The 26849-nt window shown below is 39.0% G+C and overlaps 2 protein-coding genes across 3 annotated transcripts in view; one reads left to right on the top strand and one right to left on the bottom strand.

The window, feature by feature from the left end:
* The first annotated feature begins 901 nt into the window (after positions 1 to 901).
* Positions 902 to 7844, top strand: CCKAR (cholecystokinin A receptor). Its single transcript, XM_023925752.2, has 5 exons — positions 902 to 1100; positions 1852 to 2103; positions 4104 to 4365; positions 5968 to 6095; positions 6714 to 7844. The coding sequence occupies exons 1-5, from the start codon at positions 977 to 979 to the stop codon at positions 7238 to 7240; spliced, it is 1293 nt and encodes a 430-aa protein (XP_023781520.2). The 5' UTR covers positions 902 to 976; the 3' UTR covers positions 7241 to 7844.
* A 14260-nt stretch (positions 7845 to 22104) lies between these two features.
* RBPJ (recombination signal binding protein for immunoglobulin kappa J region) overlaps positions 22105 to 26849 on the bottom strand; it is a 58719-nt gene continuing 53974 nt past the window's right edge. For both annotated transcript variants that reach the window (XM_086890399.1, XM_086890398.1), the window contains exon 11: positions 22105 to 26272. In XM_086890399.1, the coding sequence (XP_086746525.1) occupies positions 25957 to 26272 (316 nt within the window). In that variant the 3' untranslated portion in view covers positions 22105 to 25956. The remainder of the gene's footprint in view (positions 26273 to 26849) is intronic.

Below are 26849 nucleotides of genomic sequence, written 5' to 3'. Positions count from 1 at the left end.
GAAAACACCAGTGAGGATGATTATGTATTGTGCATTAAAAAAGCAGTTTAAATCATCAAGATCTTTGTGTTTTCCGCTGGTGTGTAATTAATGTGCCACAATTTTTCAGATTTATCAAGTTTGTCGAGTCACATAAAAGTTCTTGCACAGAGGAAATGTATGGGCTTCTGCTTATACTAAGTGACAATCTTAATAGACTTGCATAAGATTTGATCCACTAAGTGAAATTAGTGAGTTTTTCTGTTGGCTTGCTGGGATTTGGATCAGGCACGTACAGCACTTCCATATGAAACTAGCACTTTGCCAAATGAGATAAATGTAGCTGCTTTTACTATTTTTCTGAGTCTTCCCTATCTTCAGTTTACTCTGAAAAATATGAAGACAAGAATAATTTCCATGTAAGGAATGCAAAATCTTCACTATGTTTCTTTCCTCTCTGCCCTTTTATTAAGTGACTCCTACAATTTTAAATGTTAGTTGAGAGACAGATTTATCCCTCTCCTCACTCACCAGGTCTCATTTATAGGCTGTGACATAACAGGCTGACTCTGAGAAATATTGCAGAGACATGAGTAGAAGCAATCTTGCAAAGGGTTAATGCAGTAATCTTTTTCTAGCCTGTTTATAATCCCAACAGTGGTGCGGTAACAGAAGAGGGTGGATCTAAAAAGTGCCGGAGGGGCTCTGTGTGTGCCTGTGTGTGTGTGTGCATATGTGTGAGTGTGTGTGTGTGTGCACACGCTTTGCTTCTCTCTACTGCCGGGTGTGCCCCTGGAATAAATCCTGCTCAGCCAGAGCAGGACTCTCTGTGCTGGGTGCTCCTGCTGGAGAGTCAGAACAGCTTCCTTGCACAGCTGCCTCTCTTGTATTTCCTCTGAAGACTTCAATCAGAAACGTATTTGTTTACTGAAAGCATGGACAGATAGTTACAAACCCACCTTATTCTTCATCAGAGCTAACCTGTGGATACTGAAGAATGGAAATAGTTGATGTTAGTAGCTTCCTTGGGAATGGTACCAACATTACTGATTTCCTCTGCGATATCATCTTGGAGAATGACACTTTTTTCTGTGTGGATGATGCACCTTATCCTTCTAAAGGTATGTGTGTTTGGAAATGGATTTTTTCCAGGCAGTTTTCATTCTAGCTGGATGTAGAGATACTATAGAAAGAAAGAGCTATGCAAGGCGTTTTCTCTGAGAGAGTGCAAAATCAACTGCTTGCTTTTAAGTTAGTATGAGACACAGGCAGCAAAAAATTTAGCATGTGATGGTTTTCCAAGTTCAAAATTGAACTAGGACAAAATTTGGATATAATGGAAAACTAAAACAGTAGCACTTTGGAGCAAAAAATGCAAATATCTCTGCTAAGGACTTGGTGAAACAGGATTTTTACTCAATTTAATAACAATGGAGTGATCAGATCTGATACCATGTATGAAAGTGATTTAATATGAAATTACAGCACTCAGAAGCTGAAAAAAAAAATCCATATATTAAAATGTCTTTTGATTGCTTGATCTTTTCTCACTTTTACATAAAATAGGATCTCCCATGGTGAGTAAGTGGTGCACAGTAAGTAGCGTGAGAAGCACATGCTTTAAGAAGTTGTATTTGACTCTCCAAATGTACATTGTATTGCTTGTATTGTAGTTCAATTCTATGCAACTTAGGTAGATCAGAACACATTTGAGAATTTCAGCACTTTTACTGATTTTGCATTGCCATAAAGACATAAACCTTCATAAAATTGAATACAGAAGTCTTTTACCTTTTGATTTAAGGTTGAAATACATAATATTAATCTGAGTTGAATACTGTGTAACTCATCTTTTCTTGTGACAATTTCCAGATTTGCATCAGATAATACGGATTCTGCTGTATTGCTTGATATTTCTGCTCAGCATTTTGGGGAACATTCTGGTGATTACGGTGCTGATAAGAAACAAGCGGATGAGAACAGTCACCAACACGTTTCTGCTGTCACTGGCAGTCAGTGACCTGATGCTCTGCCTTTTCTGCATGCCTTTCACCCTCATTCCCAACCTGCTAAAAGATTTTATTTTTGGAAGTGCTGTTTGCAAAACTGCCACTTATTTCATGGGTAAGTCTGGGAAGTTTATACCTATTTTGAAGACTGACTAATGAGACAGGTGAGAAGGTATTTAAAGATCTATCAAAGGCTGATTGCTTCCATCCGCCATTGAAGTTACCAATATTATGAAGAAACAACTTTGTAGTGCAAATCTTCAGGGTTCTGGTGTGCTTGGTCTGATCCAGAAAAACACAGAGGCACACAATTAACTTTAACGGCATACAGAAGTGTTTTGCTGTATGTGAAGGTGTTGCATGATCAAACTTTAATGGGGAACCCAGCACATGCACTTGACCACCCATCACTGACATGATTCTTATCAGTGTTCTGATCACCCAGCAGAAATGATAGGCTTGTACACCCTCACTAAGGGCAGGTTTTACCCACAGATTTTTGGCAGCAGTGGTACATAAAAAAGAAAAGAGAAATAGGCCAAAGTAGGTGTAATTTGCAGATCTGGAAGTTTGAGCAAGTACTCTTTGCAGTCAGACCAGGTGTGACCAGAGCTTACCAGAAGACCATAAGACACAGATATAGATTTTAGAGGCTAACTTTAAGAAGCATCACTTTTGTATGCCTTGCCATACTTTTGGCTGTGGAGCCAGGAGCTAGGAGTTTCAAAATATCTGCGTGGTGTATGTGTGTGTAAGTGATTTTTGTCTCACTTTAAAGTTTCCTCTGCATTTGCTTGTTTCTTAAGCAAAAAAAATGAAAACAAACAAAACAGAACCAAACTGAAGAATAAAAAGAAAGAAGAAAGGAGAACATTATGTAAAGTTTTTGCCGCTTTGGGAGACCTTTAGTTGATTACAGAAACCTCTGGTCCCTTTTCAACCCATGCCCTTGAGAACTTTGATGTAATGTGAAAGTATACACCTAAAGTCTGTGAATGGGAAATCAACATCTTTTTGTAGATAAAACCAACAGAACTAAAGGCCATGTTTAAACAATTATAATGAATTGCTGGCAAACATACCATTAAACATTACTGAAGCATTGTCATCTTCCTCTTTTTGCACACAGTGTAAATTACTTTATAAAAAGATCCATTGAAATAGACCAACATAAAATTTCTCATTAGGAACCTGTTTTATTTTAAGAGTCAGAATGTGAAGATTTCCCAGTAAAGGTTCAGGTAACAGAGGACTCAGCTGACAGACACTGACAACCATTGCATCAACTATGCTCATTTTTTCATTTTAAGATGTAGAAAGAGAAATTTTCAATTACAAATGATTTCTGTAATGCCAACTGTAACAATATTGGCATTTTATAGTCTGACCCACATTCACAAAGACAAATAAAAGATCATTCACTGAAAGATAAGTTTATGGCAAAGTTAAGAAGAAATATTTATAATTTTACAGTGGTGAACTTGGGCACCTCAATGACAGAAACACAGACAACTGCACTGTATTTTATAAAATCTGAACAGAAGAAATTAAGGGTACTCAAAGGACAAAGATTCTGCTTCATGACTTCATTTCTCCTTGTTTGTAACTCCATTAGCATCTAATTAAAAAGTTGTAATAGATTTAACTATCTTGAATGAGAAAATCAGATCACAAGTCAAGCAGGACACTCAAAAAAATTAAAACAATAGAAAAGGGACTGTGAACATCTGTGTTAAGAGAGTAATTAACTGATTTCAAATGCTTTGTTTGAATTTCAGTGCAATTAGTGGAGTGAATAAACCACAGTAGCAAAGAGAATAATTAGGAGTAAAATTGTCTTCGTCCCCTGCTGCCAGAATTTATGGTTTGACAGAGTGTGTATTTTTTCTTGGACTTTTGGAGTAAGAGAAGCGCAGAAAAGGCATATCAGTCTGGAGTGGTCTGGAGACACAGACCCACCACCCCTAATCTGTGTTTATAAATACCTTTGTTATAAGTAGTTTGCTATATTTTTAAATCTTTGTATGCATACAGCAAGCTAGCAAGACCATTTGAACACAACCTTTAAAACAAGAGAATAAACTACTTTTTTATGTTATATATATATATATATAGGTGTCTCCGTAAGTGTCTCTACATTCAACCTGGTTGCCATATCTTTGGAGAGATACAGTGCCATTTGCAAACCGCTGCAGTCCAGGGTCTGGCAGACAAAATCTCATGCCCTGAGAGTCATTGCTGCGACCTGGTGTGTCTCCTTTACTATCATGTCACCATACCCAATCTACAGCAAACTGGTACCTTTCACCAAGTACAACAACACCACAGCAAATATGTGTCGGCTCCTTTGGCCAAGCGATGTCATTCAACAGTCTTGGTAAGACATAACTGGCTGTTAGTAAATGTGTAATCATCTGCTGGAAAACGGGATTTCATGGTTGCAATAAGCCTATGAAAAATCAAGTATCAACCTTCAGCAAATATTTACACTCTATCATGCTTATTTAAGATGTAAAAAAACCCCAACATTTTTAAGCTGCTTACATTTTGATATTTACATGAATTTTCCCTTGTCATAAAAAAGATATGGCAATGATTCTCTCACCATGGTCTGCTAAGCCCCAGCTGTCACTCTAAAGAAAGCATCTGTCACTTGTGGTAGGAATACTGCTTTTCACTCATTTACACATAAACTTCAGTATTCTCAGAGGAGTCCTTTATTAATCTTTGAGAAACAGACAAACACCCCTCTGTGTGCTGCCTTGCCTGTTAATTTGTTCGAAGGTCCTCTGTAGCAGAGAAGTAGAATATGAGGCTGCAAATGTCTCGGGAATCCTTTTGGTTGCTTATGGAGAATAGGGGCAGAGAGAAGTGGGGAGAGGTTTGCTCTCCTACACATCCAGGCAGGGTAAACAGCAGCACTATCAAAAAGCAATAGTACTTAGACATGATGTCCTTGCACACTGACTGAACACTGACTGTTCACCGAGAAAGTGTAAGATATTTTTTTTTTTATACTGAAGGTCAGGTGGAACTAGGAAAAAGATTAAAGGCTGCACCATTTTGGTATGGTATGTCCACAAAGAAAGTGACTTTGCATTAATGCTTTCAGTAGTAGTCTCAGGTATTTGGTGGTATGAGGAGGAAGGATACAGGACAAAATTCTCTCCTCTGTGGTCTCCCTACAGATTCCCAGGTGTGTTACCGAGTTTGCACCAAAGTCATGGGGATCAGGAGAGACAGAGGCTCACGGATGCATTTAAACATCATTATTTCCCCAACTTGTCATCACATGAGAGAAGCTGACTAGGAGAGTAGCAGATGTGAAATCAAGTAAAAGTTGCTTCCTTTACCAAAGAGATTTCCAATCCTGGGATCCCTCCTCAGGAGCTCTGCATGGCTCCAGGGATGAAGGTTGCAGCTGCTCTGGCTTTGCCCACGTGCGCCACTGCCCTCAGGAAGTCAAATCTCTCTGAAGCAGAATAATGGAATAATTTACATTATTTGGAGGAAAAGACCTCCAAGATCATTGAGCCCAAACATTAAAATATTTTTAACGTACCAAGGATCCCTTTGAGAATCAGCAGGTGCTCATTTAGCTTCTGCAAGGCAGTTTTCACATCGTCCAAAGCTACAAGGCATCCAATGCTCCTCTGGTAACAGCAGGGAACCCCACTCATGGGCAGAGAGAGCTTCTTCCCCCTTTAACCACTGTTAAAGAGTGCCCATCTCCCACATAGCTGGGCTGCATAGGTGGGATGAAAGATGGTTTTCAGGCATTTTAGTCTTGTTCCTGCTGTACCTTTCTGGGGGACGCAGGATAAGAAGTAGGAAGCTTCAAAATGATACTTTGTATTGGTGTGAAAAAAATTTAAAAAATCCTTAAATTCCGTGTTCCCCAATTCTCAGTTGTATAGAAAGGACTTTTTCTGGTTTTGTGGCATTCCCTATTCTCTCAATGTGTCTTTTGATTCCCTAGGTACACTTTCCTGCTACTCACACTCTTTCTTATTCCTGGGATTATAATGATGGTCGCGTATGGTCTAATTTCTTTGGAACTCTACAGAGGAATAAAATTTGATGCCAGCCAGAGAAAATCTTCACGAGGTAACAATGCATTTTGGTTTGGGGTGGGTTTTTTTAAGTTACAGTTGAAGATACGAGCAGTCATTTTGAGGCTAGTAAAAGGAAACCTTTCTGCTTGCAAAAGCGATCATTATGGTCAGTAATGTCATGAACTTGCCAGCCGCATTTCTTGATTACAGCTACTCTGCTGTTAGCAACTAAACCTCACCTATGGCTTGTTTGCAAAGATTCAGGGCAGAATACATTACACTTCTAATTTGTTTATTATAGAAATACAAAGGGTTTTTTTCTGGCCATGGATGAGGACCATTTTTGTCAAAAAATGTCACAATTAAAATTGTCAAATTAAAATAGAATCATATAACCTCAAAAATCATCTTCTGTCCATACTGGGCTAATTAACATTCTTACACCTTTTGCATCGGTTTGTGTAGAGGTAAGATGTGAGAATATCGGGAGACAGTGGACTCAGAGGAGCTGATAACGTGACTGACTCAGAAGCAGGCCAGTGCTTTCTTTGCAACAGTTGCTCAGTTACGAATTATATTATTTAGATTTAAACTGCATTCTTCATTTTTTATTTGGCTCACTGTCCAGAGATATTTTGCCAACCATTTAAACAGCACTTTATACGTACAGAAAGAAGAATAAGTACCTGCAGCGCCAAATATGAGGATGGAGACGGATGTTACCTCAACAAAACCAAAAGAAAAAGGAAAATGCCATTGCAGCAGCTCTCTTCTATGAGCCACAACAAAATAGAGAGAGTGAGAAGCAACAGCTCTTCTGCCAACTTAATGGCCAAGAAACTTGTCATCCGTATGCTGATGGTGATAGTGGTTTTGTTTTTCATCTGCTGGACTCCCATCTTCAGTGTCAATGCCTGGCGAGCCTTCGACACGGCTTCCGCAGACCGGCGTCTCTCGGGGGCTCCCATCTCCTTCATCCACTTGCTGTCCTACACTTCTGCCTGTGTGAACCCCATCATTTACTGCTTCATGAACAAGCGTTTCCGCATGGCCTTCCTGGCCACGTTCACCTGCTGTGCCAAGCAAAAGCCCCCCGCAATTCGGGGAGAGGCTGGTGATGAGGAGGAGGGGAAAACGACGAGGGCTTCCCTCTCCAAATGTTCTTACACACACATGTCTGCATCTGCACCCCCCTGAGCTGCACCAGGGGAGCCAATGTGTGGTGAATTGTCTGCTCTTGGAGAGTGACTGTGGCATCAGCTGAACGCCATTTAGCTTGGAGTGAATGAAACACTTCAGTTGACAGTAAACACAGCGAGAATTTTATGGGAAATTGATGCTATCACTGTCTGAGTGTTACATCACTTTCCCTTCAAAAGTACAAGGAAGGAAGAGAGCTCTGAAGATAAAGGACTTTATGAAAAGCCTTAGAAGTTGCTCTATTTGCATAAATTCCACTGCAAAAATTGGTGTCCTCTACATCAACAGCTTTGGTCAGTTTTCAGATGCAGTTCTGAGTATCTCTTAAAATTTCCAAGATGCAAATAGATTCTCCTCAAACATGAATATATGTAATGCAGTCTTCACTTCACTAGCTATGCCTCATAAGCAAAAATCTTTCTGTTACATTTGTAGTATCTTTTCACATTATTTTAGCTGAGGTAATACATGTTGAGATAATTTTGGTGTCACTCTCACAGGAATACTGGGGTGGCGAGAATGGGCTTGTCCATGTGAAATTAATGCTTTTAAGTAAAATAATTTCTTTTTTAAAAATAAAATTAGAACAAATATCGTTGGCTTTGTGTGTGGAATGCATTCTTCACTCAGGCAATAGCATAACTTAACATAATTTAATTTATTTTTCACTTAAATAAACACCATAGAACAAGGACAAAGAAATGGCTTTCTTCTGTGCAGCTGAAAGCACTGACACATGCAGGTGGCAAGGTCTAAGATGAGCCACCAGGGCTTGTGTAGAAATTTCCACAGTGGGAAGCACAGGGATAAATGCTTGGGATAAAGCAAAGAGGTATTTTACAGAAGATGCAGAAGACATAGGTTGGTGCCCATGGCAGTCACATTTTACAAATACATTCACAGCCACTTCAGGCACGGCACTGCCAACATGGAAATAAAGGCATTGGGAGCAGAATGGCAGAAAGGGCAGATACAACGAGCAAAGGTTGAAAGGCTTTCTCGGAAAAGAGTTTTTCTAAACTTCAGAGCAGCTGTTTTCTCCAACTACACGTCCTTGTAAACAGATTAACACAGAGTAAATCAGCTTTGAATGATGTAATTATTGGTGCTCTGTTGAGCAAGGGATCCAGTCTCCTTCCTGCACAGCACACAGGTGAGTGTGGGTGTTCAGCTCTTGTCCTTTGCTCTGTGGAACTCAGAGAAGTTACATCACTTCTTTTGGTTTGTGAAAATATCCTGTTGGAGATGCTACTATCTTCTAGCTGAATCAATATCATTATAAACCCTTGTTATTAGACAGAGATTAAATTTGAGCACAGCGTGGAATGTAGATGTGGATATTAAACATAAGCCCTCTCAAGGTTTTTAATCAGGAAAATCTGATCTCTTTACAGAATGATTTTAAATTAGAAATATACGGTGATTTCCAGCACCCAGATCCATGTTCCACATTCAGTTATTGCCTGAAATGGTTTAGCCTAACAACTTAGCACACGACCTTGGCTATTATTTCTTTTTCAGCCAGCTTGTCCACAGACAGGAAATTAAAAAAAAAATTATAAACACTATTTATGCACAATCCATAGAAACAATGTTTTGCCTGCCTAGTTAATAAAGTAGCACTGCTCCTGGAACGGTGCTGAGATTACTGACATCAATCTGACCTTTTGTAAATACCCAACAAATTAAATTATGAGATTTAATTCATAGCAGTAAAGTGAAAATTTTACTTCACTTGTGCGTACATGCTGAGACCCTCTACAAACCTGTCCTGTGTGTTGAAACTGAAGGAACAAACTTAGCTGCTTTGGAATCTGTGTGGAGCAGTTTCAGCAGAAAACAAGTTTGTGAAGCATTTTATACCATTTGAAAGCCTGGACTGATTACAGATAACAGTTTAAAAATTGTTGTTTGAGTAAGAAAACCCCCCACATTTTAATAAAACAGCAGCTGTGACTATTGCTGGCTATGTGCTGTATTACAGGGCAGCCCATGCCACAGCTCTGGGTGCTCTTTCAAAAGCAAATTCCTTTTTGTAAAGGTAGCTTCTCCTGTACCTGTAGAGTGACATAACAGGACAGGCACAGTTCACCTGCTCTCACTGACTGAGTCTGAGGACAGTGGTTTCAGACAAAAGCCAAAAGCTATTTTCAACAATGCCTTAATCAGATCTCAGCCCCCCGCGGCCTCCGCAGCTGTGGCTGAAAGGAGCAGAGCTTCTGATTGATTCCCTTCCCATAACTGCCAGGGAGCACAATTTGGAGGTGATGAAATGAGGAAGGCAGGAGAAGATACTGATGGAGTGGTGGCTGGGAGACAATCAGGGAAGGGTTGAAATGTGCCATTTCTCCAAGGCCCATCTGTGTGCGTCACTCGTCCCCTCCACTGCCCTCTCTGCACCTATTTTCTTGTTATACCAACACAATATTTCTTTTGATCAAGCTCCCAAAGCCACAAACCTTATACCAAATTCCAGCAAGAAGTAGGAATTAAGCTTTTAAAATGCAATATTGCAATCCAGTCATTTTGTATTCTTCTGCCCTGCTTCTAGCACAGGAAATTTCAGCATTTCTGCATCTTAATGCTGTTTTTCCTGATCTGTGCATTGCAGAAGTCATTCCTGGGTCCAAATGTTGCCCTTCCATTGTTAAAGAACCATGGCATCCTCCCAGTACCTTTAATTCAGATGCCACTGTCACTGAAAAGGTATCTTCAGCAATAAATATGGGTGGAATAAACATACCAAAATAAAAACAGCCTGTGAAATCTTCTCATTTTAGCAGTAGCTTATAGGGGTTGTGGAGAAAAATCCTATCCTGCTACACGCAGTCCCTAAAAGCAAACTGTTTTCCAGATGTAGCAGACAAATGGCAAACCAATGAATTTCATGTGCAGAACATCATAAATCTTGGAAGTTTTTATCTTCTTTCCCTTTCTCCCAACTCCCAGGGTTTCCCCCCGCCCCCCCTCCATCTTTCTCTTATCTCTTTCAGCTGCATGACACCATCTGATTTTTGTCCTGCATGCTTCTCAGTCTCTAGGCTACTTTCCCACCACCACCAATTGCTAGATGATGTTTGTTTCCTTGACAGGTTTATTTTCCTTCCCAGAATTACTTTCCCAGAAAACACTCTCATCTTCATTTCCCCCTATCATCTCTGGCTGACAGACTCCTGGAGCACATTTCTCCAAGCAATATATCCTGCCCAGAACACAGGAGTTCTGCAATCCCTCCCTACAATCCTACATCTGAGCTCACACAGCGGCTCTTGAACACTGGCTCTCTAACAACCAGGATGTGCTAGTTCAGAAAACAGAAGTGGAGCATTAAATAACACCCAGATCCTCCTTTGGTACTTCTGTCACTATTACTTGTAACCTCTATTATTAGGCCATGCTTTAATACTGATGCCTTACAGTACTGCTAAATACAGGACTTGGTGAGGGGTCAAATAAACATATTTCACTATTGCCAAGACTAAGTACCTTAATGCTCTTAATGGAAAGCTGCATGTGGAACTCCAGCCACTAAAGGTTTACACACCCTTACACAAGTCATGGCCTCTTTCCCAATACCACCAAGCCCTTCTTGGGAGCTTGTCTGTGATCCCACCTGCTCCTGCATCCCCTCCTATCTTCCTGCCTCTGAGCCCAGGGATGGTGCACGCCCATGGTCCATCACAGTGCTTTTCTAGCCTGCAATAGATGTCCTCAGGATCAGTCAATGCTGAAATGGATGTTGAGCTAAACTGAGGGCTTCTAGTGGCAAAAGATACCTATTTTCTAAAGGAAAGTATAGAAAGATAAAACCTAATGGTTTTGAATTTGAGAAAGGATTATGTGAGAGCAGAGGACATAGTCTTTTTATTACAACATCAGAGTGGTAGAGAGTATAAAATGAAAATTTAGACTTGATTGGGTTTTATTTGTTTGTAAAATGTTTTGCTCTTCCATTTCAAATATAACATGGACCAACTAAATACAACTTCATTCATGTGCATGTAGGTCAGCAGTTTGCTCACCCTCTGGACACAGTTTTCTAGTCAATATTTCTATATGCATTATTAATTTCAGTTAAACAGCTTCAGTTTTTATGCACAATCCATCCAGCATACATCCAGCTCTTTTCTCAGGGGTTATGTACAGCACAGTAATCCATGCCTTTAACATGGCAGAATTTCTCTCTCAGTGTGTATAAAAACCTCAACTTCTAGAATTACCTTTTTTATTTTTTCCTTCTGCAATGCTAGTTAGGCTGCCTTGGGTACCTCCTGAAGAAAAAAAATGCAAAGGAAATGTTCATGAATTGTAAAGCTCCTGTTTTTGCTTGCCTAATAGTAATGCATCCCTGCTAGGAGCTATTTGTCTGCATCTCCACAGATAACTATTTCATGAAGAGTTTTCTTGGCTTCCACTCCCAGTTGTGTCCAAAAAGCTCATTTTGAGCTAGCAAGATGTCAGTTGTTCCACTGTACAGTGAGACATGAACAAAACATATTCATTAGCATCAGCTGGTAATAAACATCAAATAGGAATCATCCCCTATGGGGTAAACACCAGTTAATTGATGTCCTGCTATTCTGACAGTTATTAAAATTTTTAAAAAATATTTCCTGATAGAATGAAGAAATGCAACTTATATACAAAGTCTGATATAAGACAGGAGACAAAAATCACTGTATAGGTCCTGTGAAAGTCATACAAACACCAGTTACAAAACAAAACAGGCATGAAGAAAAGTCACATGTACAGAACCCAAATTCACAGGAAAGGGGCTACTCATGCTCTTTGCTTGCTGTCAGAGACAATTTTTTTTTTTTTTGTATTATTGAATAGACACTGGCTTAGGGCCTTGTTCTGAGAATATTCAGCAGCTGCTAAGAGACCTCATTCCTGACCAAGTGAAGAATGACACAGAGAGGAGAAACCACAGGGGCAACTGTGCTAAACTGGTAACAGTGCCCAAGAGAGAACTTCCCAACCAGCTGGGAACTTTGCATTGACTCCTACAAACCTACTGTGGTCCTCCTAACACCTGAGATCATCAGGATTTCATAGCTAAACTGAAGGTAGGTGTGCAGCAAGCACAGATGCTCCTTGCTCTGCAACCAGCTCAAGTCTCAGCCCATATCCCTGTGGGGACATCTGGCAGTGTTCCTGCGACTGGCTTGCTGTTACTGCAATGGAATATGAGGAGAGCAATGTCATCCAAGACACTCTGTCTTTGGAGTTGCTTTTTCTGTTGGCATCCCAAAAGATGGTACTGCCACATGCAAGTAGGAAAAAGAACACTACAGGTATGGCACTGAAATTAATTCATAGTATCAGCAAGGGCACGGCTGTTGCTTCTTTGGAGAACCAACATAATGTCCATTCTAGCTTCCCAGGGTGCTACAACTGATTTATTGTACCTCTGACCATCCTGTGGGGAGAAAGAGGTTATCACAGGATTAGGAAGAGGCTGTGTCTTTAAGACAAAGAGCCTTTTATTTGCTGTCCAGATGTGGTCAGCGCTCCTGTTATGAGTTGCAAAAAAAATCAGTGGTGACCACAGCAAATAAGACTAAAGCTAACAGATTCTCACAGTGCATTTTTAACAAGAACAAAGTTCTGCTAATACTTTTATGTCACTGAGATTGCAGATTTAGTGGAAGCATCCAGAAAATATATCTCAGGGCCCTTGTGTTTTTTAAATAGGAAACCTGTTTAAATACTGTCAGCTGATTTAGGCAAAACAATACAGTTCAGGAAAGCTTATCAGGCAGAGTTCTGTATTCCCTGGTATTTTTCTAGTATTTTTTTCCTTTTGTGTTTATTTCCTTCCTTTTTTTTTTTTTTTTTTTTAAAGCAGGGAAAAGTAAAAGCTGATGGAAATTCAAATAATTTTTACTGAAAAGCTGGGTTTTCCACAAAAATCAAATGTTTATTAACATCCAGTGTGACTCCTCTACTGCACTGATTTGTCAACTATTTATTAAAACCAGGACAGACTTCCTTTGCTACACACTGAGGTCAAGACTAAGACATGTCCAATGACAGAGGCTGTGTAGAGATGGAATGAAGAGCAAGGAAGCTGCAGGTGCACAGCTTTGTCTGGTACTGCTTTTGTGAGATCTGTAAAGGATTAATAAGACTGGTAGAAGAATGGTTTAGGAAGATAGTGATTGAAATCAAAGCTGAACCTGATGCACTTGCAGCTGAAATCTGTCTCTGCAGGGCCCAAACACAGGGCTGGGGCAGGAATGGAAGGGAAGCTGAATGGGAAACATTTTGGCCTTGTTGAGTGGTGGGGGATAAAAAGTCATAGTGAGGATGAAAGAATATGGACTTGGTCTGTGGAGAAAGAAGATCATTACATACACTTTTTAATCTGGGATTGTCCTTCTGAAAGTAAAAGAAAAGGCAGATGTGCCCTGAATGGGAAGGAAGTACATACTGGGGGCAGAGGCAATGAAAGGTTTCTCCAGGCAGTGAGATGGAAGGAAAATCAAACTTCATTTTTGGTAGAGAACTTTAGACATTTAGAGAATTTTAGGCAAGGTGGAAAGATTTGAAGAGATAACAACTACACTGGAATTAATTTCTTTTCTATGGGCCTTGTGTAGGGTTCTGCAGCTGAAGGGATTCTGTCAGCAGGAGAGACCAGACAGGCAGAGCTGAGGGTCTCAGCCTTATGCCCCAAGCACAGGAGCCAGAGGCAGAAGAGCTCCTGGGCCACAGAGAAGCTGCAGCACAGGCCTGCTGGCAGCAATATGAGCTGGGCATCTCTCACCTGAGGAGTTCAAACTGCACTGCCCAGGTGTCATGAGGCTCTAGTGCAGCTGACCTGGAGGGCTGAGAGAACACAACCTCTGTTCCTCTGTCACAAAGCATCCTGAATGTCCACGGGACCTGCTGAGAGCTGCTCTTCCACTTCTTGTCCACCAACACAGAGCTCACCTCTGCTACCACTGCCACGGTGGGAGGCAGCCTCCAGGGACATGATACTCCATCAGACAGAGTAGGAGTGACAAAGGCTTCACAAACCATAAAAACCTAACAACTACCTAATGAAGTAAGGGATTATTTAATAAAGAAACCAAAAGACCCCACAACCAAACCCCTCCTCAAACTGCTGTTTGCATTTAATAGTTACTGGTGACTGAAACAGGCTGCTCTTCACTAGCATTCTGTAAATGGAGTTTAAAAGTACTCTCTGCTGGAAGGAAACAGGTATTGCCTCTCCTGCCTCACCTCCAGCTCACTTTTCTAAAGCTCTTTTCACCACAGAGCTCCTGTGTCCTCATTTTGAAGACTGACAGCAGCAGTCTGCGGTGCATCTTGGTGCTACCACCTGGCTTTGCTCGATAATAATTTTCAAACCTGTATGTCTGCTTAGGCTACAATGCCTTGAGGGTTCAATTATTCTCCTAACTCTACCAAAAGTAACATTTCTTAATTAATATAAACTTACTAAAATGCAATTTTATAACTGATTCATGTTGTATCTGTGCTTCCTCCAAATGTAGTTTGAATAATGTTTTTTTAATCTACTAACACATAAAACAAACTGAGGAACTTTGATATTATTTCCATGTGCCTGTGGGCTCAAATGTAGCCATCTGTGCAACTTCAGGCTCTACTTTGTGTGCCAAGAATTGTTATTTACTTACATTTGTCCTTGGTCCTCTCTGGAGGAACATTATTTGTGCAAGTGCTTTTGAGCACTTTGCTGGTCTCTGAGAGTCTCTCCACCTGTGTGATCGGTTATCGTAGGTATCACGCGGGAGGGCTTTGAAGGAGGGGCACTTGGGAACACCTGCTTTTTAGTTACAAGATCAAGTAAATTTACACCCACTTTTTTTTTCCCATTTTTTTAATACTGCAAAATTTCACATCTGGTTTGAGGTCTCTCTGCTTCGTTTCATAGCTTTAACATGTATCTTTCTCTTTCACCTCCTGTGACTGATCTCTAATTCTAGAAATTCCCCTTCTCCTTGGGGAGTATCTCACACACAGGTCACCAACAAAACTACTGTTTTTTCGTATCCAGGAAACTAAAGCAATTTTTGATTGCTTCTCCTGATGTATTGTGTTCAGCTCCACCAAATTTAAAAGGTTAATTTTATTAATATTTCAGGATTTCCATGTCTGCCCTGACAAATTACCATCTGCAATTGTTGGACCATCTTGCACATCTTGGTTTCTTGCATTTGGGCCCTTCAGCTCTTTCTGTGGGGTGAAGTGAGATGTGACAACTAATTACCTGTTAGGAGCAGCCCATGGTAGACACTGAAAATAAGAGGACACAGATCACAGATTCACTCTCTGCAATACGTAGCAAGGAAGAAGTGACAGCATATACACGTGTATCATTAAGGAGGGTAAACGTTTTGGCAGCAAGGCAAGAGATAAAACTTCCTACACCTGGTGAAACTGAACACATAGATGGCATCTGTGTTGGAGAGGAAATCAGCCTAAAATGCAGACATTTGAAGTCTTTTGGCATGGGTGAGCGGATGAGGTAGTTTACACCTGCAGCAGAAATGTTCAGAAAGGAACAGGTCTATCTTGCAAGAAATGGTGTAAATAAAGGTGCATAATACCTGAGGTGCTGATGATGACCTTGAAACCTTGTACACATTTATTAGCTAGTTCTACTTCAAACTCAGTCTAGGTCAGGGCCATCTAACCCTGCTTGTTCCTGAACAGCAGCTCTTCAACTTGCCTTTTCTCCGAGTAGCCAAGAAATTGTACATTTGTTTTCAAGTATTTGTCCACATTAGTCACAAATACATCTGCCCAGAATCTTACTCTGGGTGTGTCCATCAGGACTTGATTCTGACCCCAAACACTCATCTACGGTGAGGGTGGGGCTTGGAAGGCCACAGAAGCTGAGTCCATTGGCCCAGTCAAAGCTCATGCTTCATTTACTACTATTTTTCATGTCCTTTCAAACAGGCAGAATAGGTTTAGGGCTGTAGTAAGGCAGTGGAGCATTTCCATAATTTACAAGGAAACAGCTCTGTCACTTTTCTAATGAACTTTTAGCCCTGTCTCCAAGCTGAGATTCCTCCATCTCTCCATCCAAAATCTCAGCTGATTACCAGAATGACTGACTTAGGTGCCTTACCAAGTAGAAACCCAGCACACCGCTGGCATATTCCTCATCCAACTGCTACAGCAGGGGTTCTCCAGGCAGCAGCTACAGCTTGAAGTCCAGTACTCCCCACTTTCCCTTATATACAAATATATTCTTATCCCTTGCATTTTTGCCTGAGGTCTGCCACGTCCAGATCCTTACCGAGGACCTGAAAGTGCTAAAGGAAATGGTTCTTCAGCATCCTCAGTTAATACGACTTTTCATTTGTGCACACCAAATAATTCATATTTCTCCACCTCAGGAATATAAATCATTCCTTGAAGAACTTTACAATTCAACTCCCAGCTGGGAAATTAGGTGAAGTGAGAGTTCTTCAGGAGCTCTCCAATTAAGCTACCCAATAGAAAATTTTTGATGGAGATAAGTCAGTTGGAGTTAATAATTTTTTAGCAGGAAGTAAGCTATTATTACCCAAGAGAGAAATTCTGATTTAAGGTGAGAGAGAATCAGATTTTAGTTCTTTCTGCCTCAGAAAAGGGATTTAAACCTCACTCTGATGCATTCCAGACAAGATGGACTTACTAAATGGTTAAGATGGATGACAGATTTTACAGCCTCTCTGCTCTGATGCTTTATCAATGCATATGAACTATTCTTTATTGAAAAAACAAGGAAAACATAAATCTCTAGAGAAATATTATTTCAGTGACATGCACCCCAGCTTTGTGTCCAAGGTAAGTATCTTGGCCAGACTTTTTCTTTACCCTTTTCCCCCTTTTTTATTTTTAGACTCGCTCCCTCTAACCCTGGCAAAACACATCAAATTGGTTAAGATTAGGTGAATTCAAGATGATTTCAACTTGGATGGGGCACATGCCTGAGTTTTTTTAGTAGATATCTTGTATATGATTTGATATTTTGTATCTCAGTCCTTGACAGTTAACCAAGGCAAATGAATCGCTAGAGAGTAAAAATTTTTAACTCAGTTCCAGTACAGTCCAGCAGTAAATTTAATTACCATTACTTTGTTGCTTAATTTTCCCCATTTTATATCACCAGGTTTTAGAACAAAATGATTCCTAAGTTCTGGCCATCAAGGCTACATCAGGTACACAACAGAGGGGTTTCATGTGTGTTTTTTTAACAGCCCATCCTCTTGTCCTATATGACTCACTCTCTCTCTCATATATATGTCTATACAATTGGAAAGTTTTAGTCACATATACTGAATAAATTGAAAAACAAGGTAAATATCAACATTTTTAGTGTCCACTCTAATATTACCAGCTGCAAAGAATTTGTTAAAACAAGTAAATGCAAGTATAGGTGAGAGAAAGAAGTTAGATTATAATATAAATGGGTATAATGGGCAACTGATTAATAGAGCTTTTTCAGATTCCAGCAGATGAATCCAAAACTCTACTACATTTCACACCTGTATCCCTCCAGGTGCCTGAAAAAACGTGCTGCAAACAGAGATCTTCATATCATCTTGAAAAGATGTGACTGCATGACATATTTCAATTTTCTCCTGGATGTGAAGACAACCCCATGTAGGTAGTAAGCCTAGTTTATTGTTTCACCATCTTAAAATCCAGTGAGAGGAGAAGAAATTCTTTGTTTTCTAATTTAACACATTTATCTTGGTAGCCAGTATCTATTTTCTACAAGTTTACCTGTAAGCTGACAGTAAAAAGTTGTGCAAAAATAACAACCAGATTAGGGTTTTTTTCCTTTGAATAAATAGCATAAAATTATTGTTAACCTGAAGAATGAACCACTTGGTCAAAAGTAGAGTTGTATTTGAAAGTCTAAACACTCACCAATTGCATTTATTGTCCCAAAATAAGGAATTTTCCTTGTCAGCATTATTTCTAAACTAAATGAAGAATAAACCATTTTTTTCAGACCACAGTTTCATTTGCATGTCTATTAAATCTCCAAGGTAAAACTGTTCACCAAGAAATTGACTTAGAAGTCCAAAGCTTTCTGAATGAGGACTTAACATCAGTCTCACGCCTGAGGTTACCACTTCAAGCACAGTCCAAAACCCAGACAGCTCCTTAAGCCCTGGAATGGTGTAAAAAGTATAGAGCAGCAGCAGGACTGTCAAGGCAGATGCACAAGCCCAAACAAAGATTAATCCACATCAAATCCTTCAAAAATAGTTTAATTTTCTTGTATCTCTCTTCTGAAATTTGTCATAACTGGTAAGTAATCTCTACAGCACAGCCATGAGACATTTTCATGTGGAACAAAAATAAACCAAAATCTGCCTTTGTTGAGAATGTTGTGTTAGCTATTTGGGCAATACAAGATTTAATACCTTTTCTTTTTATGCTTTCATAAGGCATCTTGTTTTGCATTCCTGCAGACTGCCAGCCTGTGCCACTTAGCAAGTACACCTCACCACAATGCTGGAAATGACCGGGCTGCAGCTCCTATGAAAGCAGAGCAAGGATAAAGGAACAAAAGGACCACTCACTTCCTCTCCTAAAATCAGCAGGGGCTGTGTTAGAAACTGCACTGACATCAAGATGCAACAGCTCTCCCTGTACACTTAAGTGTTTGTTTTCTGAAACTGGCAAACAAGGAATTGCACAGAGCTACACTAAACAGTGCAAGAAATTTAAAATTCTTTCTTTCAAAGGCAAAGCATAGAAACACTTCGCCTTAGGACTAAGATGAGGACACTAATAATCAGATATCCTACTTCCTAAACTAATGATTTCTTTCATGTTAAAATCTAAGTCTCTCACATTTTTGGATAATTTCCAATTACATTTTTTAAGGCATCAAATTCAGTAACTATGAACCCACCACTGCCTTTCTCAATTTCCACGAAGAAAAACTGTTGGCAGTAAAAGAACTAAAATGGAATTTGAAGCTCATCTAACAGAAAAAACAGCATGTTTATGAACACCATGTAGAGTTTAGTTCAGGGCTAACTATAAATACTTCTTTATCTGCATAAGCATGTCTTGTGCAGCAGATTATGTACAATTTTATTATAATTATCAAAATCAAGAAGAAATGCTAGAACAAACTATCTCATTAAAAAAAAAAAAAAAGTCCCCATAACTCATCTGGAGATTTTAAGAACTAAGTTTGTTTGTCAGCAGCTGGCTATTAAAACACGATTTCAAGATGGAAAACATAGTACATATAGATCAGTTCTTCTATCTTTTATATGTGTTGAAGTTATTCTCCAAGCTATGAAGCTCCTGGAAGGACTCACAGTGTGGTGTGCAAGGCTGTGGCTTCTGTATCAAAATCCTTCCTTCTCTAAAGGATGGCCAATAGATGGCAATCTGAATGCTGCAATGTACTGGTATAGCAATGAACAGATGAATGCAGCTCCTACTGGTTGTAAATGCCAAAGGCTTCAAAGTCAAGTCACTCTGGAGAAGCTAAAGCACAAAGAAGAGATGAAGGTAGGGCACAGAAGTAGCTCCAACAGCACAAGGCCCCATCTTTCCTGTGAACACACCCACTGAGATTCATGGAGGTGGAAATAGCCAACATTTCCCAGTGAACATAGCAGCAAATAGAACAGAGAAGACTGAAGGTTTAAATCAACATAGATGAGGGGGCAACATGACACAAAATATAATTAAAAAGCAAAGGGTTTCTAAATTCAAAGGATTTACAACTTTACATGGCTGTGAATTGTGGCCCCCCTAAATGAAAACCCGTAGATCTTTAGGGTCATGTCTGTAGAACCTTCTGCCCCATGTATCTGCAAGCAGCCTAAAAAACAGTAACATTTCTTTTGCTCCACCCCACAGTCCAGCAGTAGAAACAGCACCAAGACACGGCAGTGTGTAGTCTCAAAAGCTGGGAGTTCACCTTACTTAAAACCAACTCCTCTCCTAAATTATGCAGCAAAATTTACACATTCTGACAAAAACTGAAACATAATTAATGATCTGGAAAAGTACACATGAAAAATAAGGGAACTGAGACTAGAATACAAAAGCAATAGCACACAGAACAGAAAATATCCAACTTTTAACTATCCCTTTCCATATTTGAAGGAGATGCAGAACCTGAAAGATGTCATCAGACAGTAGTTGCAAGTTTGCTTCTACAAAGAATCAAGACTTTCTCAACTTCTCTCACTTTAGCATATATTATTAATGTCTATATTCAATACAGAAGTATTTTGAAGTAATATGGGCTGTAACTCCTCATGCTTTTGATCTAACATTAAGCTTGTGCTATTGGATATCAGAAATAAATATCCTTTACAGAGACACTAACTGAGCACACAGTTTTTTCTACCCTGCTAGGAGCATGCAACTGCAATCTGAACAGGGCACTGTGAAAGGCCAACTACTTGACCGAGTTCAGTAGCTCTGAAATGGTACATTTTAGATGTAAACACTAAATGCATAGTTTCCTCTAGTCCAGTTATTTCACATCACTCTCCTTTTAATCTTCTTTCTCTGGATCCTACTAGGATTTATTGAGACTACCTCTATAGGTAATTGCCAAGGATTAGCTGAAGAGATGTTTTTTCTATCCATAGTTCTTCATCTAAGACCAGCACCAACTCTGGCAGTTTCTTCCAGTAACACCAAAATTAAAAGTTTAGCAAGTGACCATTCTCTTTGCAGAAACCTCAAATCTGGTTTCTACTCTGTTCCAAAAGAATGAGTTTATTTTTTCAGAAAATGACTGAAGGGTCTTGGAAATAGTTTGCAGAAATAATATCCATACTGCCCCTGTTTCAAAAAACAAAGTTCTACAACTGTTGAGTTTCTGACTATTTTATGTGTCTTAATGGCAAACACCTTGCAGATGTTCCAGTTAAAAAAAAAATCTGTAATCCTTCTATAAAGCCAGTGATTTTTTTGTTGTTGTTCTCACCTCCCCTACTTAGGAACCACTTTTAGCTCCTTCACTGTCTTACAGGTAAACCTGTAGTTCTTTAATCAGCTTAATACAACGTTAGTTAGTAGTGGCAGGCTTCTGCTACTCTATATTCTCTCTCTGCCATGTCCACTTCCCATCTCAAAAACTTTATTGAAATGAATGTTGTGTCACCTGTGCTTATAAATTGAGAGTGAATAATTTCTAGCTGTTCCTTAAAGCCTTGTCAAAACAAGAAATAAGCTAATTTGCTGAGTTTCTGGCTCTAGTTATCAACCAACTGAATGAAATGTCAGACATTCTGCAACTATGAATAAGATTTAAAGGAGTCAGGTGCACTAATTGCAAAAATGAAGTTGCTAAAGTTAAACAATTAAACACAGTTCATTTTTTCTTATTTAATAAATTATATAAAAAAGTGAAACTTTTTTTTTTACAAATTATTAAAAAACAGTTTCTTATCTAACTTCAGCAATAATACAAGCAAAAATGAAACCAATTTATATTTTTGGGTGGACATTCCATATCCCATTTAAGTGGAGTCCAGTGCGCACAGCCTCACAAGTACTGATGACTTTTCACTCCCAGGGCTGGTCTTCTTTTGTGTTGCTCTGGTTCCATAGATGAACTCACTGTTCATTTGGGGGAAAAAAAAAAAAACCAAAACAAATGAAACAAGCAAAAAACAAACCCATATTCCTTGGTCAACATTGAAAAAAACCAACAAAATGTGGCAAATTTCAACACCTGTTCGAACTGTAAGTACTTTTGTATCACCATACAGATGTTCAATTACGTTTGTCACAGCAATAGTAACATGGCATTTTATCTTTAGCCTCGTAGAAAAAAATGAAACCCGGTAGTTTATGCACATACACACACAGAGTACACTTGACAAGAACACTTTTATGTGGTTTACATTTCACTTTTATTTAATCCTCAAAACTGCCCATATTGCAGGGGTTTTCTTGATGAAATATGGAACTGAGCAATTAATTCTACAAAATTATGGTAAAAACTTGCTCATTTTTCTACCTTTATTGCTAAGAAACTTTACAGGTGCACAGTTTGTAAAAATAACCCTTTTAAGACTGAATGTATACACATGCTACAGGATTTTAAAAAATGACATTAGCATAGCACCTCCAGATGGGGCAAATGCAGTGCTGAACACAGACAGAATGGTTACGAAGCTAGAACTGCTCATTTATTTTACAGCTTCTAAAGGGAAGAAATTGTTCAGTCCTAAAAGGGTTAAGTAAAAACCCTAATATACTTCTTTTTCTAACAAAGCTGCCACTCAATCCCACAGTACAGTGCTTGAAAACAAAGTCAAAAGTCTGGCACAGGAAAGTATACACATTTGTTCAGTACTCATAAACACAGCTGCTTTTGAAAGAAAGCAAATATAATATGGTTAATAACTGAAGAGCATCTTAGTTTCAAGATGGACATCTCTATGGAGTCATTTAATCCACAAGTGGGTATCTTACTTCCAATAGACAATTTGATTCACTAGGCATTAATATTTTCTATATGGGGAATTCACCAATTTATGTCTTAAGTTAATGTCTTTTCAGGTAACCATTCTGATTTTTTAAGTCTGTGCAATGAAAACAAGTACAGAATACCATTATTAACACCGGTGTGGGATGCCCTCAGGGCAAATAATTAGGAAAAACATCAGCAGCAGATTATTAAAGACTACGCTAGTGTTGAATTCTGAAACGCAGCTCCAAACAACAGAAAACAAGAAAAGGCATAGCTAAATTAGAGCACTCACTTTGCTTCTTCTTCCTATAGTTGGAACTATAACAACATTCTGAACACAGACTCAATTTCTATGTATACAGAATTAACAGCAGACTTAACAGCTAGACTTGAACAGTTATAAGTTTCATACTGAAACATTCTATAAGTAGTTTTATCAAAATCTTGAGATATTGTTAATATAATGAAAATTGATAACAGCTCACAAGGCCAATATATGTAACAATATCACCCCACAGAAAAAGGTTCAGGAAGATAATATATCTGAACAACTGGACGTATTAACAACAGTAAGGACCTGGAAGACCATTTCTGTACTACAGAATAACTACTGGCAACAAGAGAGCCACAAGCCAAATGAAAAAATGTGGTTTAAAATGGTCTTGTAAGCAAAATATGCTTTTTTCACCCACTTTGCTGTAGTGTTAGAACAGCAGATATTAGGCTAAATCTTTACAAGTCAAGGGACAGTATAACTATCGGGCAAAATTACTGCACATAAAGAAAATGAATATAAAAAGTATTGCATTTATATGTAAAAAAATTTAAAATAATGAGTATAAAAGCATGTGTCAAGTTCTGAAAAGCTATTTTAAATAGTCTTTGAAGGTTAAAAGGCTTGTTATGGTTTGCCTATCATGGTTTCTTGAATACCCTCTAAATCTGATATATGAATCTTGCTTATTTTAATTCTCAGTCTAATTAGTGATGAAAATCTGTGGCTCTTGAACTAAGCTGTACTGTACTGTAAGATATTTATGTGCTTTTAACAAAAACACTGTGAAACGATTCCTGCCACAACACAATAAACCAAAAATTTACAGCACATACAAAGGTAAACAGATTTGCAAGTAAATGCCAGTAAACAGTTTAAAACAGAGATAAGGCCACAATGAATCCTGCCCTTGGTCACTGAAATGGAGATGAGGTGAGGCAGCATTCACTAGTGCTAGGAACCAGCATCGCGACTACGTCACGGGAACACATTTCATAATACAGAATAACGAGTATGAAGGCCTGTGGTAGAATACAAGCACATTTCAGGATGATAGTGGCACTGATTTTACTACTTGCTAAATATGCTTTATAACCAATTTCTTCCTTTAAACACACTGTTTTCACACATACAACAGAGCACACTAAAGCAAACAAGTAGAATGGAGCGTCAGAGTACACAAATATGTTGCAGAGACGATGCCTTAAAATGGTGGTGGGTGTTGAAACTGGAGTAAGTGGTCAGAAATAAAAACCCTATGAAAATGGTCAACAGGTAAGCTTGTAAGCAATGCACTGTAGGAAACCACAGGTTCACATTTACACAGCAGTTGTGACTTTTGCTTCAGGGTAGAGAAAAGGCTGAACACACCGTGAAATTTTGGCTTTTAAAGAAGAAGATCACACTGTCAGAACTTGCCCTACAAGTCTATGCCTAGCTCTGTGACTACAAATTAACTACTGGGGTATACCTTCAAATACAAATGAAGCAGGCAGGTCTACAAGGAGGGAGAAAACATGGTAAAGTCAAAATGAAAAACAAATGCAACAACCAACAAAGTCAAAGTGCAAATGAGCCTTAAATTTATGCTGGAGAGAAGACTTGAATGTTGCACAAGCTGTTGGCAGAGAAAGGGAAACCCACAGGAAACAAGGATGGGAGGAGCTGACATCTTCATAGTGCTTTATGATTTCCTATTTGCCCATTTCTAAGTAGTAAAATTTACTTCTAGTTATTACTGCATGATCACGTCACAATGAAAGCACGTTCTCAATACAAGTGTTACACAAATCTGGCCTAATTTACTGAACAGGATGATGAAAAACATGCTTGTTGTGATTCTCAAGTGATGAAGGGCATCACCTACCAATCCCATTTGTAGCACATACTTCTCATGGTACTTTAGTTACATGCCAACAAGACAGAAGACATGCTGCCAAATTAAGTTATTGGGAACATTCCACTTTTGAAATAAAACATTTAACTTACACTTAATACAAATTATGTACAAGATTAGAAAAACCTGAACAGATCCTGGAACATTTTCAGATGTAATATGACTGAGCAAGGAAGAGGGGGAGTAACCCAGTAACAACCCTTCAAAAACACCAACATATGCCTGTGACACGAACAATCATTAATATGACTGCTTGAGATGCCACTTTTAGGAAAAAAACTCATGTAATGTTAGAACCTCATGAATTATCACTATAAATACATATTTAAAAAAGAAAAACAGAAATAACTATTAACAATGACTGAAAACAGAGCACTAAAGTTAACATACATTGCATGTATTGCAGGCAAGGCAGAGGCATTTTTTAAAGCTTTTGCACAGACTTCATATAATCTTAAAAAAAATATGCTGGCCTTTACAAGGTTCTACTTGCTGAAATAAAAACAATTTCAGTTCATAAAAAGTCACAAGACTTCAGTTTAAAAAAAGGAACAGTTCCAGCCACAGACCAAAAATATATATTTTTTTTTTAAAACTGGAAGAGTATGGTAATTAGATTATACAAGCATGGTCAGGCTTGGAACCTGAATATACTTCAGAGCAAAAGCTCAGAGGAAAAAAAAAATATAAACTATTTGGTAACAAAAGTGTACTATATGTTGTGATACAAAAAAGGTATGGTGAAAATGTACCTTTTATACTAAAGCTTATACAAGTTCCTTGGTCCATAAAAACTATGTTGTGTTCATGTTTTCTAGTTTGCTCAACATGTATCCCAGCCACATTTTTGTTTCTTGCCCACTTAAAAAAACACAGCTGAAAAATAGATTTTCAATAAAGTTCTTATGTTTCGGATGTTGGTTTTTTCTTTTTTTTATTGTGGCTTCTGTTTTTAAGATCAGCACTTGCAGGTAACAAGGTTCAAATCATATCACCTAAAATGGAAAAGTGTTTTCCCATGAAACCACAAAAATTGTTCAGTTCTCTTGAATGTAGCACAAAAAGTCAATTTAAGTCCAGACAAACAACAGTAGTTAGGAAACTACAGTTGCTGTAGATGATGTGACATTGGTGGGGTTTGTGCTGACACTTGTGTAACTTCCCTCACTGTTTGTGTTTGTTTCACTGGAAGCCATGAGGCTCGAGTTGGCTCTGAGGATTGCTCCAGCAGCACTGCAGTGTGGCCGTGGCCCTGGTTCCGGTGTGTATGTAAAGGTAAGGCTGGTGGAGTAAATTATGCCATCGTTACGGACCAAAGTTACTGGAACCTGGACTGGCTGTCGGACCCACCTCCAACCCTCTCGAAATGCAGAAATGTCTGGAACAACACAAAGCATGCTCTCTGCACATCTGAAAAACAGGAGAGTCAACTGAGTACAACATACTTAAATTGAAAGAATACAATAGAAAAGAACAGTTCTGTTGGAAGGGACCTACAACATTCAACTAAGTGCACACACTGACCATGTCAGGGCTAACCAAGAGTTACTATCCTATTATTAAGGCCCAATACCCTTTATTTGGTTAAACACAGAGAGGTTTGGGGCATCTACGACCCTTCTAGGAAGCCCATTCTAGTGTCTGAGCACCTTCTCAGTAAAGAAATATTGCCCAATGTCCGGTCTAAATCTTCCATGATGCAGCTTTGAACTATTCCCATGTGTCCTAGCACATGATAGCAGGAAGCAGAGCTCAGCAACTCCCTGTCTACTTCCCCTGCTCAGGAAGCTGCAGAGATCAATGAGGTCACCTCTCAGCCTACTTTTCTCTTAACCAGACAAGCCCAAAGTCCCCAGCTAAAACTCATAGGGGCTTTCCAGCCCTTCACCATCTTTGCTGTCCTTCTCTGGACATGTTCCGGTACCTGAACAGCCTTCTCAAACTGGGGAGCCCAGAACTGCATGCAGTGCTCAGGGTGAAGCTGCAC

Source organism: Cyanistes caeruleus, chromosome 5, assembly GCF_971803275.1.
Source record: "Cyanistes caeruleus chromosome 5, bCyaCae1.hap1.1, whole genome shotgun sequence".
Classification (NCBI taxonomy): Eukaryota; Metazoa; Chordata; class Aves; order Passeriformes; family Paridae; genus Cyanistes; species Cyanistes caeruleus.
This window is presented reverse-complemented; position numbering and strand designations above follow the sequence as displayed.

Excerpts from the sequence above, each read along its gene's own strand:
- CCKAR (XM_023925752.2), top strand. The coding sequence starts at position 977 with ATGGAAATAGTTGATGTTAGTAGCTTCCTTGGGAATGGTACCAACATT. Across the intron at positions 2,104-4,103 it reads AACTGCCACTTATTTCATGG|GTGTCTCCGTAAGTGTCTCT; the intron begins GTAAGTCTGGGA and ends ATATATATATAG. Across the intron at positions 6,096-6,713 it reads CCAGAGAAAATCTTCACGAG|AAAGAAGAATAAGTACCTGC; the intron begins GTAACAATGCAT and ends TTATACGTACAG.